Genomic DNA, 17,518 nt, shown 5'->3' with positions numbered 1-17,518 from the left:
GGAGAAAATCAATGAAAGACAATGAGTGAAATGATGGAACAGAGAGTGAAGAAGAGGAGAAAGATAGCAGGGCAGGTTTAGAGTGATCACCACTATCAGCTCCATGTTCTACAGTCTAGCTTGCTGTTCTTGGCCTGATTGAAGGAAAAACTCCTGAATAAGATGGAGAGGCCCTGTTTCACTGTGGCCTGCTCACACACACACACACACACACACACACACACCCACACCCCTGAGCAAAATACAGGTGATAAGCCAAATTTAGGAATTCATTCAAGAGCCATTATTAAATAAGGCTGCAGTGACGCTTGGCATCCATCTTGTTTCTTTCCTGATTGACAGACTAATGTTCCTGTGATGTGAATTTTACCCCCCCCATCCCCTCTTTCTTCCCTCTCTCCTTCCCTCTCTTTCCATTTTCCACAATTTTTTCTCTACTTCATGCTGCCATTCCTACTTTCAACACTTTTCACTCTACCCTTTTTCATTTTTTTTCTTATTTCTCTGCTTATTCCATGCTCCCCTTACTTTTTCTGCATCCTTTATTTTTTTTCTCCTTTCCTTTCTTTGTCCTTTTCCTTTATTTTCCTACCTTTTCTTTTCCATTTCTGCCCCACATCTCTCTTTTTCATCCCGCCTCTCTTGTCCCAATCACCAACCCTCCCCTGGATCATCTCATTTACTCACAACTGCTTCTTCGTCTCCCTCACCCCTCCTCCCCCTTTATTCCTCTCCTCCACTCCCCTATTAGGACCATGATAAGACCCAAGACGAGGTTCTGAAACACCAAGCTAGCATTAGCCAACTCAAACGCTCCTTTATGGAGGCGCCACCTCCCTCTCCTCCTCAACCCAACCAGTGGGAGAAACGCCTCACCTCCTCTCCCGCTACAGCGATACGTATTCAACAGCAACAAGTGGTACGTCTGTCTGGGTGTTTCTGTCTCGGCAACTGAATTGAAGAGCGTTTATTCCCTGCAAATGTTGTGCAGGTGAAAAGCCATTTTACAGAGAGGAATGCAGCGCTTCAGAATTGTATTTTCATGATCTGCTGCAAAGAAATGGGGATGTAGTATGATCATGTGTGTTTGGGTGTGATTTTCTCAGATCCACTTCTCTCTTAATCTGTCTATCATTTCAACATAGACTTTTGATTTTTAAGTTTCTTGCAAGTTGGAAGGTGTGTGGTGTTTTTGTTATGATGGGGTTTTCACGACCTGTGGACAATAGCTCACTCATCACTTGATTGTTGGATTTCTCCTAACAATCATTGTCACCAGCTGTTCAGCCCTTTTCTGCTGGAATCATTGCATTGCAGTTTTTGCAGCTCATTGGTTTTATTCTGCGCTGTCAGCTTTGTTAAAATCTGTGATATTCTGCTAGTCTCCATGCTGATCTCCTAACCAAACATCTGTTTTACTCTCTTCCACCTTATTTACTTATTATAATTCAGGCACGGCTGTTTTATTTGTCCTATACTTCCTTTCACATTATGTGTTTTTGTGTTGTATTTTTTTGTCTTTCTCTCCTCTCTCTTGTCATCTTATTCCTTTCCCTACATCTGCCTTTGTCTTGTGATGTTTTGTTGTGTGTCGCTGTAGAGCCTTGAGGAGGAGATAACTGTTGCAGACTTTAGTAGAAACTCTTGCGCTGGTTTTTATGCAGCTGCTGTGACTGCCTGCAGTATTCCTGAGCTGACACTAGATGCTGTAATGACTACATGTCTGTCTCCAACTTCTCCTACAGCACCCCAAAGGCACCTTATCTCCCAACTTACCACGCTGTCTGCTGCTGAGGTGCTGCTGCCAATACTAAATAGACGTCAGTTTACTTTCTGTCCAATCCATACAGAATGTTTTGGTTAACCTGCCATGAAGGCATCATTTTACTGACTGACTATACAAACTGTTTTGTGAAGAGTTTTTATAAGCGCCATAAGTTAGTGCTCCTGTAAGTAAACTGACACCCTGTAATGCTTCACTTCTGTCTTCACAAACTAAACACATGCTTGCCGCCCATGATGCCTGCTGTAAATGAAGGATGTTGTTATTCTGAGTCATAATCCATTCATTCTGTATGGCCCGTGGATGCATAATTGCCATGTTAAATCTAATCTAAACTCCTATGTAAATACCACAAATATCAACTAAGCTAAAAGCAGCAGGTACTGAAGCAGCAGTTTCCATCATGTTTAAAAACAAAAGGAGAAAGCCATGACTTTTTTTCCCCATTTCATGCTTTTTTCTTTTTTTTTTTACATGAGCTTATAAAATGTACAATCTAAATTCATTATGGTAACATGTTTTTTGTGGTTTTCTCAAACACACTGCAGACTTCAATACTATGTTCATTTTGTCTTTTTATGCAGCTGAAGATGAGCTTTAGTGTTTGATAGAGTCCTTTCATTTTCTATTCTTTCACCTCTTTTATCCCATTTGCTATTTTAATGCCTGCTGCAATGAACTTGACATACAGATATTAACTCGCTAACTTCACAGTAACTGCTAACAATGATGATGTCCGTGCTGGTGTGCGATTAATAACTGTTGTGGTAACCTCTCTGTCATGCAGGTGCCCCAAATGGAAGCATCTGCAGCTGATAACACGATGTCTGATACCAAAGAACCTGCAAAGGTGGTCCTGCCTTTCTTCTATTAATCCATCCAGCTTTCCATTCATGACGCTTTTTATCCTTGGTTTTCTTTAAGCCTTCATTCTTTTTCCATTTGCAGCTTCAAATTTCCTGCTCTCACTTCAACCAGCCATTCTTTGACTCTTCACTTCCTCCATGTTCCCCCTTTCACACGTCTTTTTGTCCACAGTTAAACATCATTTTTTTTCTGACTTTGCTTTGTATTCATTTATTTTGAGTCAAGTTAGTTTAATTTTTTTATGTTCAATGATCATGTTATGTTTTTGTTTTTGTCTCCATGCGTTGTGTATGTGTGTGCACCTCGTTGTGCGTCTGTGCACTACGTGTACATGCGCGCGTGTGAATGTGCGTGTGTATAGACAACCGAAGTCGAAATAGAAGAAACCGTTATCATCCAAGAGGTTTCCAAAGCAACCAAACCAGGATTTGTCACAGTTACACCCAGCTCTCCTGCTGGCCCACCTGCAGAGCAGGAAACAAGAGAACAGGAAGTGAATGTTCAAGAGGAAGCAAAAGTGGCAAACCAGGAGAGCATTTCATCTGAGAGCGAGAGCGAAGAAGAAGCTGAGTACCATCCAAATGTCTCTGTCTCCATCTCTCACACACAAATACCAGAGGAGAAGGAAGAGGAGGAAGAGCAGGAGAAGAAAGAGGAGGATGAGATGGTGGAGCAGGACATGACGGCTCCAGACGCTCCTTTCCACTCAGCTGCAGTCAGCCAACCTGCAGAGGAGGCCAGTCGAGAAGTAGAAGAGTCAAAGACAGATGATGCAGAGGCAGAGGAGAAGATGATTTCAGAGGATGATAAAGAAGAAGAGCCTGAGACGGGAGAATACACAGACGACCCAATGATAACACCCGAGGAAGCTCCTAAAAGTCTCACCCTGCCTGAGGAGGCTGCCACTGGATTGGTCTCTCCAGTAGTGGAAGAGGAGGAATATAAAATGAATGGAGAATCCTCTCTGATTGAAGCAGAACTACGGCCACAGGTTATATGTTGCTCTGAGGTAAAGTCATCACTGGGTCGACTGCGGAGCTTACCCGGGCTTTGACCCCTCCTACCAACTGTAGAAGCACCCACTTTGTTTCCTTCCTGCTTACTGCAGTGCTGGTTTTCCTTTCGTGCTTTTGTGAATATTTAAGCCCCATGTACATCCTCACACTCATCTTTGTCCTGTAAAAACTATTGTAAGCCTGACATTAAACCGTCCAGTTAAAACTGGCAGAAGAGTCTTTTAAGGATAAAGTTCACCACCATTGTTTTGGTGTGTTGTTGTCGTTACCAACATCTTCATGATTAATTTCCCGTCTTTACTTTGATTTTCATCATATTCATAGTTTTCCATTTCTCTTCTAAATGCTATCATCATACTTCATACCACTGTCAGCATGCCGAGTTCACTCCTGCTCCACATAGTGTAGTGTGTTGCTGTTATTGCTGCCTACGCCACATTGTGTTTTAGTGTTATGAAGTAAATGGGGCCTAAGTGGGAAATCATGATGCTTTTAGGTGTATGTTTGCATTTTGCTCTGCATGCTGTATTTCACCTTCGGTTTGTGTGTTTGTGTGTCCTCAATGTGTTTGGCAGCGATGCTTCCCACTTTCTCTTAGTGTTTGATTGGCTTGTCACGGTCACCATGGTAACAATGCTGTGGAAATCATCATTGCCAACCACTTTGGAAATGCCATCCACTCATCTGAATGTCATCTTTGCATGTTGTTTCCATTTCAGTTGCCCCTCTGTTTGACAGACATTTGAGTATTGCTTTTTTATTGATTGGCTATATGTTTTGTGCGTGATTTTGCTGTGCCGTTATTTGAGCTGCATGTTGACACCAAAGATATTTCCGTAGATGTGCTGCTGTTGCATTAAGTGGAAGTCATCATATTCTGCGTTCTGTGATGTTGCCGTGCATGAGTTCAAGAGTTCTTGATTTCTTGCATGAAGTTTGCTGCATTCACTCGCATGTGTTGGGTTTATACATCTCCAGCTACTGAATCACTTCCCTCTTAATACAGGCAATTATTTTGTAATTGAAAGCTGAAGTAAATTTGATGGTAATCACATAATTACTAAACCAAAGTAATCTCCACTATATGTAAATATGCTCGGAAGTGAATCTGATCACAAAGGAAGTGCATAGATTCAAACATATTATCTTTGGTACCCTAACTATCTCACGTTTATAATATATTAACCGTCTTCCCTCCCCCCTCACTTCTCTCTCTCCTCCCTCCCCAGCCACCTGTGGTAAAGACAGAAATGGTGACTATATCAGACACGTTTGCAGCCCAGAAAACTGAGATAGCTACAAAAGAAGTGCCCATCGTACATACGGAAACCAAGACCATCACATACGAAGCCGCACAGGTGCACACCGAAGTAATGCAGGGAGCTGTAAAAAGTTTTTTTTTTTTTGTTTTTCCTTATGTGTGTTAGTGTTCAGGATTCATATTGTATGTGTGTGGAAAGCTTTGGCATTATTTTAAAGCTTATCAATGTCAGTGTTTTATGTTCCATGAGCTTCTTTTCTAGCAAGAGTGCATGCCGTCATCATTCGTTCCTTCTCCCACAGGGAAAGAGTTTTTTAGTTCTCTAAGTTTTTTTTTTAGAAAAGATTTTATTTCAAACGTGAGAGGATCTAACAGGAATATTCCAGCTGTGATTAACAACTGATTACCTCTTTTTGTTTCTCTGTTTCATCAGCTGGATGGTAATGGCGATGGCGAGCCCGGAGTGTTGATGACTGCTCAGACAATCACCTCTGAATCTCTGTGTACTACCACAACCACACACATTACCAAGGTGACGACAGACACGCCTCCACAAACACATACGCCCTCCTCTCGTTACGACATTTTATAATGACAGAACAGTCACCCCCTGCCTTTGTCGTGTTGTATAACTGTAGTACACACTGATGTACAATATACTGTGATTTGCATGAAAGCATTGTTGCTATGCATTGTGTTCTAGACGTTAAAGGGCGGCCTATCGGAGACGAGGATTGAGAAACGCATCGTCATTACTGGCGACTGTGACATCGACCATGACCAGGTCAGTTTTCAGCCACACAGCTGATCCCTCGGCCTTCCTTACCTGGTGTTTCAGCAGCTTGGTTGATGGGTCTCTTTATTCTCATCAAATGTGCACGGTGTGAAAGGCTCTGTCAGAATCTTTTTTTAGATGTGTAATCTAGGTACGAGTCCAGATGTAGCACCTTTTGCATTTTTTGTCTTAAGAGTTAAAATAACTGATGAAATGACGAAGTTGGCAGCTGATGGTTGCTGACAGCCAGTTGTTGAGCCCTGGTTTACTTTAATCAGTTTGCCTTTCAGCAGGATTGTTTTTTTTTTTTCCTGGTAGCTTAGACTTAAAGGAACAAATAGACATCTGGTGACATGTCGATCATGTTGCTTTCAGACTGAATGCACAATTTAGCTTTTTAGTCATTATTAGACATACCCACTAGTATTAGTTGGGATTTGCTCCTCCTGTCTTTCCATGCATTCATTCATATAGTTAGAACATGGTGTCTTAACCCTTTTTTGTCACGCTGTGCCTGACTTTGTTGCTTGTCTTGGTTAGTTTTATTTGCTGTCTTTGTCTCTGATTGTCTGATGTTTGCTCTGTACACAGACGTATTAGATGTTATGGTTCGTTTAAGTTGCTTGTTTGTTCTAATTTGCTGGATTTATACAGTAACAAACGATTGATATCACATCAAGTTGGAAAAGGAGATTTTTTTTCCCACTTGCTGTCACTAGCTGAAGCCATTTTACTTCATCCAATTTACCCCCCACCCCCAACCTGCCACTAAACATTCAGTTAACCCAAAGAAGTAAAATGGGAGATGTAAATCCAGCATTCTTGTCATTTTCTTTAAGCTTCTTATTTAATTTTTCATTTAACTTCACCATTTTCCCCTCCTCCTCCTCCTCCTCCTCCTTCACCACCTCCACTGCCTGCTCTGCTTGGTGCTGCCACTGTGTGGTTGCTCCCTGGTACTGCAGGCACTGGCCCAGGCCATTAGGGAGGCCAAAGAGCAACATCCTGACATGTCTGTCACCAGAGTGGTGGTTCATAAAGAAACTGAACTGACTGAGGAGGAGGATTGACTGGACTCAGGTAATAATAATAATAATAGTAACTGATTGTTATTATTCATGGTGAAATACTATTGGAGATGTTATAAGCAGTGGTGATGCTTAGACTTGTTTATTTGCTGAAGACAAAAAGTGAGATGAAAGAACAACTCCCACACATGAAGTTGCTAAAACCATCGGTCATGATCACACAAGCGAAAAGGGTTTAAGGTAGGAAAGAGAGTATTAACCTGAGGCAGCGACTGATGGAGGTTTGTGTGCAGAATGCAAAAAGGAATATATTTGATTAACAAAACAGTGTTAAATGCGAGTCATCACAGCACCCAGGCTGACTGCCTTCACCTCTGTTCTCCCGCTCAATATCCAGAGTTGAAGGGGCCCATCGTGACTGTTTTCTCCTTTTGACGTTGAACGACCTTCATCACTTTACAACAACCAAGCTTGACCGACTGAAGAGGAGCTAAAGAACAGGAGGAGAAGGTTTAGACACATGGAGAGAAGTTGCCAGTCTCTTCCCAGTCAGTCTTTCTTACATGTCTGTGGTGCATCTGAATCCCATCACTCCAAAACCAAGAAAAAGAAAAGTAATATCCTCGCTCTGTTTGACCGAGCAAAAACAAAACCACTTTGTTAGCCTAACATTTGTAGCGTGTTTTTGTTTTTTAACAGTTTTTTTTGTTGTTTTTTTTTTTTTAACTGTGTGTTTTACAAAAAATACAAAGAGAAAATACTTGGGGATTGCACTGATGACTAACACTGATGTGATCCAAGGCATAAATTGATAACTGGCACTGGACTGATTATTTTACCAGTACCAGTGTAAAGCATGTTTGTCCTTTTTTTTTTTTAGATTCTGGCGATCCCAAGAGAGAAAGGTTTTACCTAGTTCATTTTAGTCCAAAAATAATGATCTGACACTTTGTACGTGGAACTATATGAAAATGTGGTATTGGTGCAATCCTAATATGTTTTATTGAAGTAAATTACAGCTCTCGCCCTCCAGGGTGACAAAATAGAAGTGTTTTTAAAAAAATAATAACAACATTCATGAACTCCAGGAATTTTTAAAGTTTTTTTCCCCTCCCCGAAGTCTCACACGTTCACGGTAGGATAGAAGAAGAAACGTGTCACCTTATCACATGTTGTTAGTAATAATTATAGAAAATTGGGAGCTGTTAGTGAAAATACCACAGTAAACTCCAGTTTTTTTATTTTTATTTTTATGGTTTTGTCTTTTTGATGTTTTGTTTTGTTATTCATCTACATTCCTTGTTGATTAGCAGTTGAGTGAGTTCATATTCAGTTCAGTTCACTACTCAAATCTAAGAAGACATTTTTACAGTGGTGGGAACTGAAAAATCTTAATTCTGGATTAATTTGTACTAAATTGAAATGAATTTGAACTGAAATTGAACTGACTTTAAAACTGGCCTATACAACTTTCTGTACAGTAAAAAAAAAAAAAAAAAAAAAAAGATGGGAACTATAATGCAGCTTTTTGTTAGCTAAACGCTCTCCTTTGGCCCGCCCACTGTACAACACTAACCCTTCCGATTGGGCCACGGGGAAGCAAGGGAGCAGTAAACTAATTTTTGACTGGGAGAGAAGACCAGTGAAATGAAGGATAATTGGGAGACAGAAGCGGTGCTGTGCAGTGCCGACTAACAACTTGGGAATGAAAAAGCATTTGAGCATTGATGCATGTTGGTGAGATTCAGTCATGCTTTCCTGCTGTGAGTTAAATCTGTTTTAAAACTCTTAGTTCAATGCTTAACACATAATCTGCAATTTAAATTATTCTTTTTTTTTGTGCTACAACCAGCACAGGTACCAAAATGCAGTTGGAACAACTTGAAACTAGTTCTACTTCAAATTCAGAACAAGGCAGTTTCTACCAGTTTGCTATTTCTGCATAAGAGCCCGAGTGTCATCATAGTTCAGCAGTTACTTTGACACCAACAGAAGCTACTAGACATAATGAGATCTGCGATTAAAAGCAGTGTGTCTTCATGCACTTTCATCTTGCAAGAGTAAAAGGCTACTGTTAAATTGGTTTGAGAGTGTGTAGATAACAGATTATCTGTGCTCATACAGATACGTTCAGATAAGATTCATTTAGACATGACACTGTGCTGTATCGGTTTCAACTGTAACCAAATACTCTCATGCATTAATGTGATTTTTTTTTTTTTTTTTTTTAATGCTTTTGAACAGTTTCAATTTGAAAATGAAATTCATCATTTAAAAAGGAAAAACTAGGCAAGTTTTGATCATTTTTCCCTTCAAGAGCACCAGTTTTTGTGGGGGATGCCAGAAGCGCTCCGTTTGAATAATTCTTAAAGCAGCTCAACAGTAAAATGCAGCTTAAAGGGAATGTTTCAGATGGTTTGAAGTGCTCTTGAAAATCCCTTCATGAAGTCTCCTGATGTTTTATTCATGTTGTGTGTCTTATTACCCCAAATGTTCAGCAGAACAACAAAAATGTGACGGTGTAAATGACATTTAATGCATTTAAGTCGACGCAGATTTTCGGTATGAAAGGTGCAAAACAAAAACACATATTTCCTGAGATTTAACTGATTGTAAACAAAGATGTGCCACATTAATATAAAAACCCTTTTTTAACTCTCCTGTCTGATGGGATGTAATGCATTGTGAAATGGAGTCAAACAAATGATTCATCAGTTTTCAGTGAAGAGATAAGTATACACTACATGTACCTGGTAATCTGACCCTGCTTTATCCCTCAGTCCTGGACTGACTAGGCTGGTCTGACCTTTACTATGCAGTTAAATCTCAACATTCCAGATGAGGGCAGAGCTTTAACCTCTCACCCTGTTGCAAAGAGACTAAATAACAGAAAAAACAGAAAACAAACCAACACTAGGCAGCTTCGAAAGCTTTCACTACCCCCCCCCCCCTCAAAGGTTAAACAAACCTTTTTAAAAACATCAACAACAAACAATATCACAGCATATTCACAGCTTTTCTCATACTTGTCTTTTCTCTGTGAAACTGATCTAATTGTTGACAGATGGGATCTGTTGTGCCCCCTCTTGGATCTTTGTAATGTTTTCACAGTGCTTTGACACGGAAAAACCACCACTTCAAATCAAACCTTCTGCCACCTTTTTGTATTTTTGTAGCCGCAGGTTTAACTGCTTTCCAGGGGCTTTTTGAACCAATCACAGGAGCTTTGGGGCTGTGAGCTCTGTTTTTCCAAAATCTTGGTATTGCTTTTTTTTTTTTTTGGTGACTGTAAAGACTCACAAATGATTGCCTTTTCAACATTTATTTTTATTGTGATACAAAACAGCTTAGACAGTTTTAGGTGGTTACCATGGCGACTCCCTAGTATATCTCCATTTAATAAGAAACTGATGAGTTGTATCCATGGATCTTAACGGGATTATATTATGGCAATGTTAGTCATCTGGTTCACTCAGTCTTTACCCTCAGTGCAGGGCTGATGATGTTTTAAAAGGCTAATTATTTTTGGATTACATTAGATCATAGATATACCTTAGGCTTTTTACAGTTTGCCCCGATGAGACGGTGTAAGGTCAATTAAAACCAGCACAGTTTTGTATGTAACAAAGTACAACTCACTGTCAAAGAAAACAAATTTTGGAAAACAAACCACAGTTGCCTCATTGCTCCCTCTTAGCAAACCACTGATCACTGGTAGGTTTTTATTGTTTCTATCTAGCAGCTTGTCTTGTGTCTCCCCACACACACTGCCACTCCTCCTCTGTGTAACACTGTTTAAATAAAGACTTGTTATACTCAGAAATGTTCACGTTTCATTCAATTCATTCATTAATTTGTCTGATTTAGATATAAACATTTGAGTTCTCAATTTTTATGTTTGTGTACTTAAGTTGCGCTGTCTAGTAAATGTAATGTAATGTGAACAGTAAGTGTCATGTACCAAACAGCACTTTCCAGCTTTTATAAACTTTCTTAAAAAGGGCAAAAATGAAAAGATACTTTTATTTCCATGAAAATATCAAAGTATTGTACAGCGAGAAGGTTAGAAACAGTTTCTAGAGTTCCCAGCAGCAGTGTGTGGTTTTCAACACGCGTCTTAAGGTAATTAAATTAAGGCTGAGCTGGGTCCCCACAGGCACCTGCTGCTGTTCACAGCTCTGCAGAGGCAGCTGAGCCCATGTTGAAAGGACAGCTGGAGCAGCAGACTTGATTTCAGCAGGTGATGTGCGCCTGCGTCGATCACGCCCTGTCAGGTGTGTGGATGCGACTTGGCGCTTCTCTTCCTCAGGGGCGCACATCTGTATGTCTGCCTGTAGATGGCGCTTCTGTCCTGCGGAAACTCCGACAGCTCAGCCTCAACTAAGGGACAAAACGGACACATTGAAAAAAACAGACGAGAATAAAGTGAGTAGTATAATGTAACTTACCTGTTGGCCAATCACACGATGTCTTTCAGCAGCTTCCCTCGGTATATTTGGACATTTATACTTTGAAATGACTAAGGTGTTACAGGTTGTCACTGTGCAGTGTAAAGTCAAAGCTGTTTATAATTAAGTCTAATTTACCAAAAAAAAGTACCCATTTACAGTGTAAAATGTATCTGGATCAGTACATGCAAAACAATAACTGATAGTCTCACAGTCAACTTTAATGGTCCAGGATGTTGGACACAAAGAATTTGACTGGCTCTCAATGTGCTTCATAGTCAAATTAAATAAGAAAGAACAAAAGAGACAAAACAAGCTGTGATATATTGTGTATATATCACAGCTTGTTCCCTGAACAGGAACCAGTAACCATCGCAAAGGCAGATATCTGAGAAAGGGTCTCAAACATGAAGAACTGGACAGCACCGGGGCCTGACATGATCCACACCTACTGGCTAAAGAAGCTAACTGCCCTCCATGAGCGCCTGGCAGCTCAAATGAACCAGCTGCTAATGGATGGGACTCACCCAGAGTGGCTAACTGAAGGCAGGACAGTCCTGATCCTGAAGGACCCCCAAAAGGGAGCAGTCCCATCCAACTACCGTCCGATAACCTGCCTCTGCACAACATGGAAGCTCAACGACTCAATGCCTCACACATGGATCCTGGAATGCCTGGAGCTGTACAACATCAATAGGACCCTAAGAACCTTCATAAGGAACTCAATGGGACTGTGGAAAACAACAACAAACCTAGTAGCCAACCTCAAGCCGGTAGCACAAGTCTCCATCAAGTGCGGCATCTACCAAGGAGATGTTCTGTCCCCGCTGCTGTTCTGCATAGGCCTGAACCCCCTCAGCCAGATCATCACTAAGACTGGCTTCGGATACCGACTGTGAAATGGGGCAACCATCAGCCACCTCCTGTACATGGATGACATCAAGCTGTATGCCAGGACTGAGCGAGACATCGACTCACTGATCCACACCATCAGGATATACAGCAACGACATTGGAATGTCATTCGGACTGGACAAGTGTGGTCGAATGATAACAAAGAGAGGGAAGGTTGTCAGGACTGAAGGAGTTGAACTCCCAGAAGGCAGCATAGCGGATGTTGAGGGGAGCTACAAGTACCTTGGAGTCCCACAGGCAAATGGGAACCAGGAAGAAGCGGCAAGGAAAGCAGCCACAGCCAAATACCTACAGAGAGTAAGGCAAGTCCTAAGAAGTCAGCTAAATGGGAAGAACAAGGTCCAAGCCATCAACACCTACGCCCTGCCGGTCATCAGATACCCCGCTGGCATAATAAGCTGGCCAAAAGAGGACATAGAAGCCACTGATGTCAAGACAAGGAAGCTCCTCACAATGCATGGAGGACTTCACCCCAAATCCAGCATCCTGAGACTGTACACTAAGAAGAAGGAAGGAGGCCGGAGACTGGTGAGCATCAGAGCCACCATCCAAGATGAAACAGCCAAGATCCATGAGTACATCAGGAAGATGGCCCCAAGCGATGGAATACTTAGTGAATATCTCAGGCAACAGAAGCCCGATGCAGAGGAAGAAGAGCGAGAACCATCATGGCAGGACAAACCCCTGCATGGCATGTACCACCGACAGATACAAGAAGTGGCTGATATTGAAAAGTCCTACCGGTGGCTGGAAAAAGCTGGACTGAAAGACAGCACAGAGGCACTGATTGTAGCGGCACAAGAACAGGCCCTGAGCACAAGATCGATAGAGGCCGGGGTCTACCGCACCAGGCAGGACCCCAGGTGCAGGCTGTGCAAAGATGCCCCTGAGACAAACCAGCACATAACAGCAGGTTGTAAGATGCTAGCAGGCAGAGCGTACATGGAACGCCATAACCAAGTGGCCGACATAGTGTACAGGAACATCTGTGCCGAGTATGGGCTGGAGGTCCCAAGGTCAAAATGGGACACGCCTCCAAAGGTGAGGGAGAATGACCGAGCTAAGATCCTGTGGGACTTCCAGATACAGACCGACAAACAGGTGATGGCTAACCAACCGGACATAGTAGTGGTGGACAAACAGCAGAAGAAAGCCGTAGTGATAGATGTAGCGATCCCAAGTGACAGCAACATCAGAAAGAAGGAACACGAGAAGCTTGAGAAATACCAAGAGCTTAAAGAAGAGCTAGAAAAGATGTGGAAGGTGAAGGCAACAGTGGTCCTCGTGGTAATCGGCACCCTCGGGGCTGTGACCCCCAAACTGGGAGAGTGGCTCCAACAGATCCCAGGAACAACATAAGAGATCTCAGTCCAGAAGAGCGCAGTGCTAGGAACAGCTAAGATACTGCGAAGAACCCTCAAACTCCCAGGCCTCTGGTAGAGGACCCGAGATTGAGGAAGACACACACACCACCCATAGGGGTGAGACGGGAAAATTTTTTTTTTCAAAGAATTTGACTGGCTCTCAATGTGCTTCATAGTCAAATTAAATAAGAAAGAACAAAAGAGACAAAACAAGCTGATATATTGTGCTTGTACTGTGTTTACTGTACTTGTACTTGTACTGTACATATGCTTGTACTGTATAATGTAATATTTTTTACTATCCTAAAATGTGACTTAGTTTTCAGAGTGTTTTTTCTGTTGCAGCCTATTTTAGATATTATTATTATTTAAAGTGCAGTTTAGTTTTGGGGCCCATTTACATTTTTTCTACCGGACAGTGACATGAGCTGCCCAGTTTTTCAGAAACAGTATTTTGTATCATACAGAGAATGATGTGATTGGAAAAGCATTTCATATCAAGCTGTGAAATTTCCCCATCAGAGTAGATTTTTATGGAGAAATCCTTACAGTGTGGAGATATACAGTATTTATAATAACTTATAATATGTGTGGTCCTGGAGAAAGTCGTCTCTACACAGCATCCGTGTATCCACACAACAGCCAGCGTTGTAAGTATGAAGTAGCAAATGGTCTGGACATGGCTAGTTAATCATATGCCTACCCTCTCTGAGTTTCCAGCTGAGGTAGATAATCAGTTGCAGCAGCAGCAGGGAGACAGACAGGAACAGCAGCAGGACAAAGAGCCAGACAGCAAGAGAGCTGTCTGTGTCTCTATCTCGCTGTGTGACCGTTTGTCTCAGGAACAGAACCAGATCAGCCCACGGGCCACTCAGCACCACCATCCTGCGTCTGTATGGGAGAACGCACCCAAAGTGAGACAAAGTCAGGACTGATTTCATAAAGTGATAGCACAGATGAGATAACACATCCCGATAAACACTGATTTGATGAATTGCAGGTCGGTGACATCCAGGTCAAGACACACAGTAGCAACATGTAGCTAAGTAAAAGTAAAAGCAGACTTTGGAGAACAATTTAAACAACAGGGAAAGGATTCAGATGGTGGCATAAATATTCTTTTCAAATTTACCAAGCCAGTGTTCTTAAGATATCCAGGCTTGTATAAACAGGTAATTTAAGCTAAGAGGAAACTTCGATGTAGCTCAGAGGTAAGAATGGAAAACGATTTACAGTTTACAGAAAATGGATTGCAGCCTTCCAGTGGAATTACAATACGATGATAAGACAGTGAAACAATAAGCCTTTGTTTTTTTTTAATAGACCTGGTGAATAAATAGATTGATTGTAGCCATAAAGAGTAAAGTATTAAGGGTCACAACACTGTAGGATTGGTGTTTTTCTTCAGTGATATGTTACAGGAATATATTTCTCTCCCAGGTGAAATTGTACCCTGTTAATCTGTAAGTTTCCATCAGCACTAAAACAAAATGATCCACTCTAGAAAATATTTAGATTACACTCTTAAGTCCTGCCGCACATGGGAGGAAAAGGAGTTATTGTGCACACATCAGATTTTGTTCCGCTAAATTCTTTTTTTATGGAAGCCAACAAAGTTAAAGTCAGTTAAAAGACTCATTTCTGCAAAAAAATGTTCAAAAACCTTGACACCATTGCAGGGTCAGAGTTTCTAAAAACAAGCCAGTACCTTCAAGAAACACTGGCCTGATTTTTGTAAATTATTATCAGCTAGAGATATATAAAAGGTCAGCTTACAGTTTTTCAGGTTTGTTGAAATACAGATTTGAATGAACACTGGAGGAGACGCCTGATGGCACAGAGCTAATCCATTGTTGTCACTTGTCCTTCTTGATGTTAAGTTGTTCCAGTGGCCTGAATTGAAGTGGAGGTCCAAGCTGATGGAAGATAGACAAGAAGGTAATTTCAGTCCAAAGGTAAAAGTTGTGATTGTCTTCATGGCCTCTCTGTCTCGTCTCTTATTCCCATCTCTCTCTTTGTTTATCTGTCTCTTTGTGTTTCTGTTTCTCACTGTCTCTCTCAGTGGTATAAATACTAGCTCTGTTGTTGTTGACCAGGTGGACTTTGTTCTGTTCCAACAGTCAAACCTTATGATTACTAAGAAGATTAGCTTTAGTGGCCTGACCTGTGTGTGTGTGTGTGCGTGTGCGTGTGCGTGTGTGTGTGTGGTTGAGGTTCAGGGATATAGAGTGAAGAGGTTTTCTTGGGTTACTATGACGTATAACGGTCTTCAAAACATGAAAATGGGGCAAAAGTGTCCTGTGTGTGTGTGTGCAGGCATTGAAGTGTCCAGTAATGTTCTGAGTATTGAACCTTAGACCTGTTTGCTATCTGTGTCATAAAACACACACTATTCCCTGACAAGCACATTTCATTTTTTTTCAACTGGTCTCTGTGGGATTGTAAATAAATATGTTTATGATTTGTCTTAGCTCCCTCCTGGTTTTCTCTCTGTCTTTCTGCCTCTTTATTTTACCCTTTTGATCAGTGAGAGTATTGATTAAGCTAAAAAGGAACTGATGGAGTCAGGCTTGACTATATGGCTGAAACAAAATGAGGAGAGCAAACATCCAGTTTAATACTAAAGCTGCTGCTGCCCCATTTTCCTTTGAGAAACAGCATAAATGCAAAGTGGCTTCAGCTCCGAGTTTTACACATCACCTCAAAATGAAACCTGCAATATCTCTGTTGTGTTTATCTCCAAAGTAAAATCCATATTCATTCTCCTCAGCTCTGTTTTGGTCTCCACCATCTCCTCAGGGAAATATCTGTGTCTTTAGCAGTCAAATGCGCCATTGTCTTCATGAGTAGTTGATCATTTTGTCTGCCACTTAATATTGAGCAGGTAGTCTTAGTAGTCAATACATCTTAGTATAGAAGTATATCTGAAGCACAACACTCATTTACTCAGATCTCAACATCAGACACATTTGAACATACCAGTAATCTTTTCTCATGGGAGAGAAACCAGGCGTTAGGCAATAAAGTTAAAAAAAAAAAGGGCATAATTTAGCTCAGGCTGTTACAAAGTGCTGGCTGAGTGATGCTGTCAGCCAGATCAATAGGAGAGATTGGCTCTGTTGTTTCTGCAATTGATCAGGATGTAATGGGCTTATTTTTGGAGAAGCCTCTTGTTTTTGTGTTTGATCTTTCTGTGTGTTTATTTCTGTAGATTTCACACACACACACATGAACAGAGCAGTTCTGTATATTCCTGCTTTACGCTGAAAGAAATAATTGGTATGTGGGTGTCTGCTCTCTTAATGATCAGTAGATTGTAGTCGGTTTGAAGTTAACCTAACAGGATTGAGTTTCTCTGCTGTTTTTATCTTTTGACTTGGTAAGTTTTTTTTTTAAAATGTATTTTGTTTTGTCTCAAAGCAGAAGAGGAAACACACAAAAAGACAAACTGTGCAAAGGTTCATTATTTATTAGACGTGACTGATGAAAGATTTAAGTGGAGTCTAAGATCTTGTGGAGAGAGGGAAGTGAAACTCTGGTTTAAAATGTGTTGGAAAATCTCTGAGCTGTAAATGTTTCCTCCAGATCAGATTAGACTGTTCCCCTGCTACCTTGGAGGAATTTTGGATCATTTCCTCCAGTCTGAGCCCAACAGCAAAATCGAAAAGAGAAGATTGTTTCTGGGTTTCAGCATTTCTGTCACTGCTAACAAGCTCTTTGGACAGTTTGTCCCTCTCTCTTTATCTCTCATTTTTCTCATGTGTGTCGTTGTTGCCAAAACAAAATGTACATGGGCCATAATAATGATTTACCAATAAATGTTTGCAGAGCCAAAAGGAAACAGAACCAAACAGGAAGCTGTTGTGTCAAGTGAGTATGACAAGATTTTGACATAGTGATGGTTGTTATCACGTTTAATCTCAACACTTTGTCTTTTCTCAGGTTTTTACCTCATTTTGACATCAACTTCCAGTTTTTTTTTTCTTTTCCAGTAACACACATTTTGAAAAGTGTAGTTGTGTGTTTGTGTGTGTGTGTGTGTTGTGGGGCATATTCTTGTGT

The 17,518-nt window shown here is 41.1% G+C and overlaps 1 protein-coding gene and 1 long non-coding RNA gene across 8 annotated transcripts in view; one reads left to right on the top strand and one right to left on the bottom strand.

The window, feature by feature from the left end:
* Positions 1–10,543, top strand: part of epb41l2 (erythrocyte membrane protein band 4.1 like 2) — a 43,369-nt gene extending 32,826 nt beyond the window's left edge. For 4 of the 7 annotated variants that reach the window (XM_026318038.1, XM_026318037.1, XM_026318036.1 and 1 more), the window contains 8 exons: positions 752–919; positions 2,571–2,633; positions 3,012–3,659; positions 4,896–5,036; positions 5,361–5,459; positions 5,631–5,711; positions 6,668–6,782; positions 7,128–10,543. In XM_026318038.1, coding sequence (XP_026173823.1) covers positions 752–919; positions 2,571–2,633; positions 3,012–3,659; positions 4,896–5,036; positions 5,361–5,459; positions 5,631–5,711; positions 6,668–6,772 — 1,305 coding nt within the window. In that variant the 3' untranslated portion in view covers positions 6,773–6,782; positions 7,128–10,543. The remainder of the gene's footprint in view (positions 1–751; positions 920–2,570; positions 2,634–3,011; positions 3,660–4,895; positions 5,037–5,360; positions 5,460–5,630; positions 5,712–6,667; positions 6,783–7,127) is intronic. The other 3 variants (XM_026318034.1, XM_026318035.1, XM_026318039.1) reach the window with 3 other exon arrangements.
* Positions 10,544–10,924: 381 nt separating this feature from the next.
* On the bottom strand, positions 10,925–15,500 carry LOC113137454 (uncharacterized). The gene is made up of 3 exons (XR_003296361.2): positions 15,233–15,500; positions 14,160–14,347; positions 10,925–11,110 (listed from the first exon to the last, which is right to left on the bottom strand). It is a non-coding gene; the product is annotated as an uncharacterized LOC113137454 (long non-coding RNA).
* Between the last annotated feature and the right edge of the window lie 2,018 nt (positions 15,501–17,518).

The sequence above is a fragment of the Mastacembelus armatus genome, chromosome 24 (genome assembly GCF_900324485.2).
Source record: "Mastacembelus armatus chromosome 24, fMasArm1.2, whole genome shotgun sequence".
In the NCBI taxonomy this organism is placed as follows: Eukaryota; Metazoa; Chordata; class Actinopteri; order Synbranchiformes; family Mastacembelidae; genus Mastacembelus; species Mastacembelus armatus.
The sequence above is the reverse complement of the archived record's forward strand: the minus strand, read 5'-3'. Positions and strand labels throughout refer to the sequence as shown.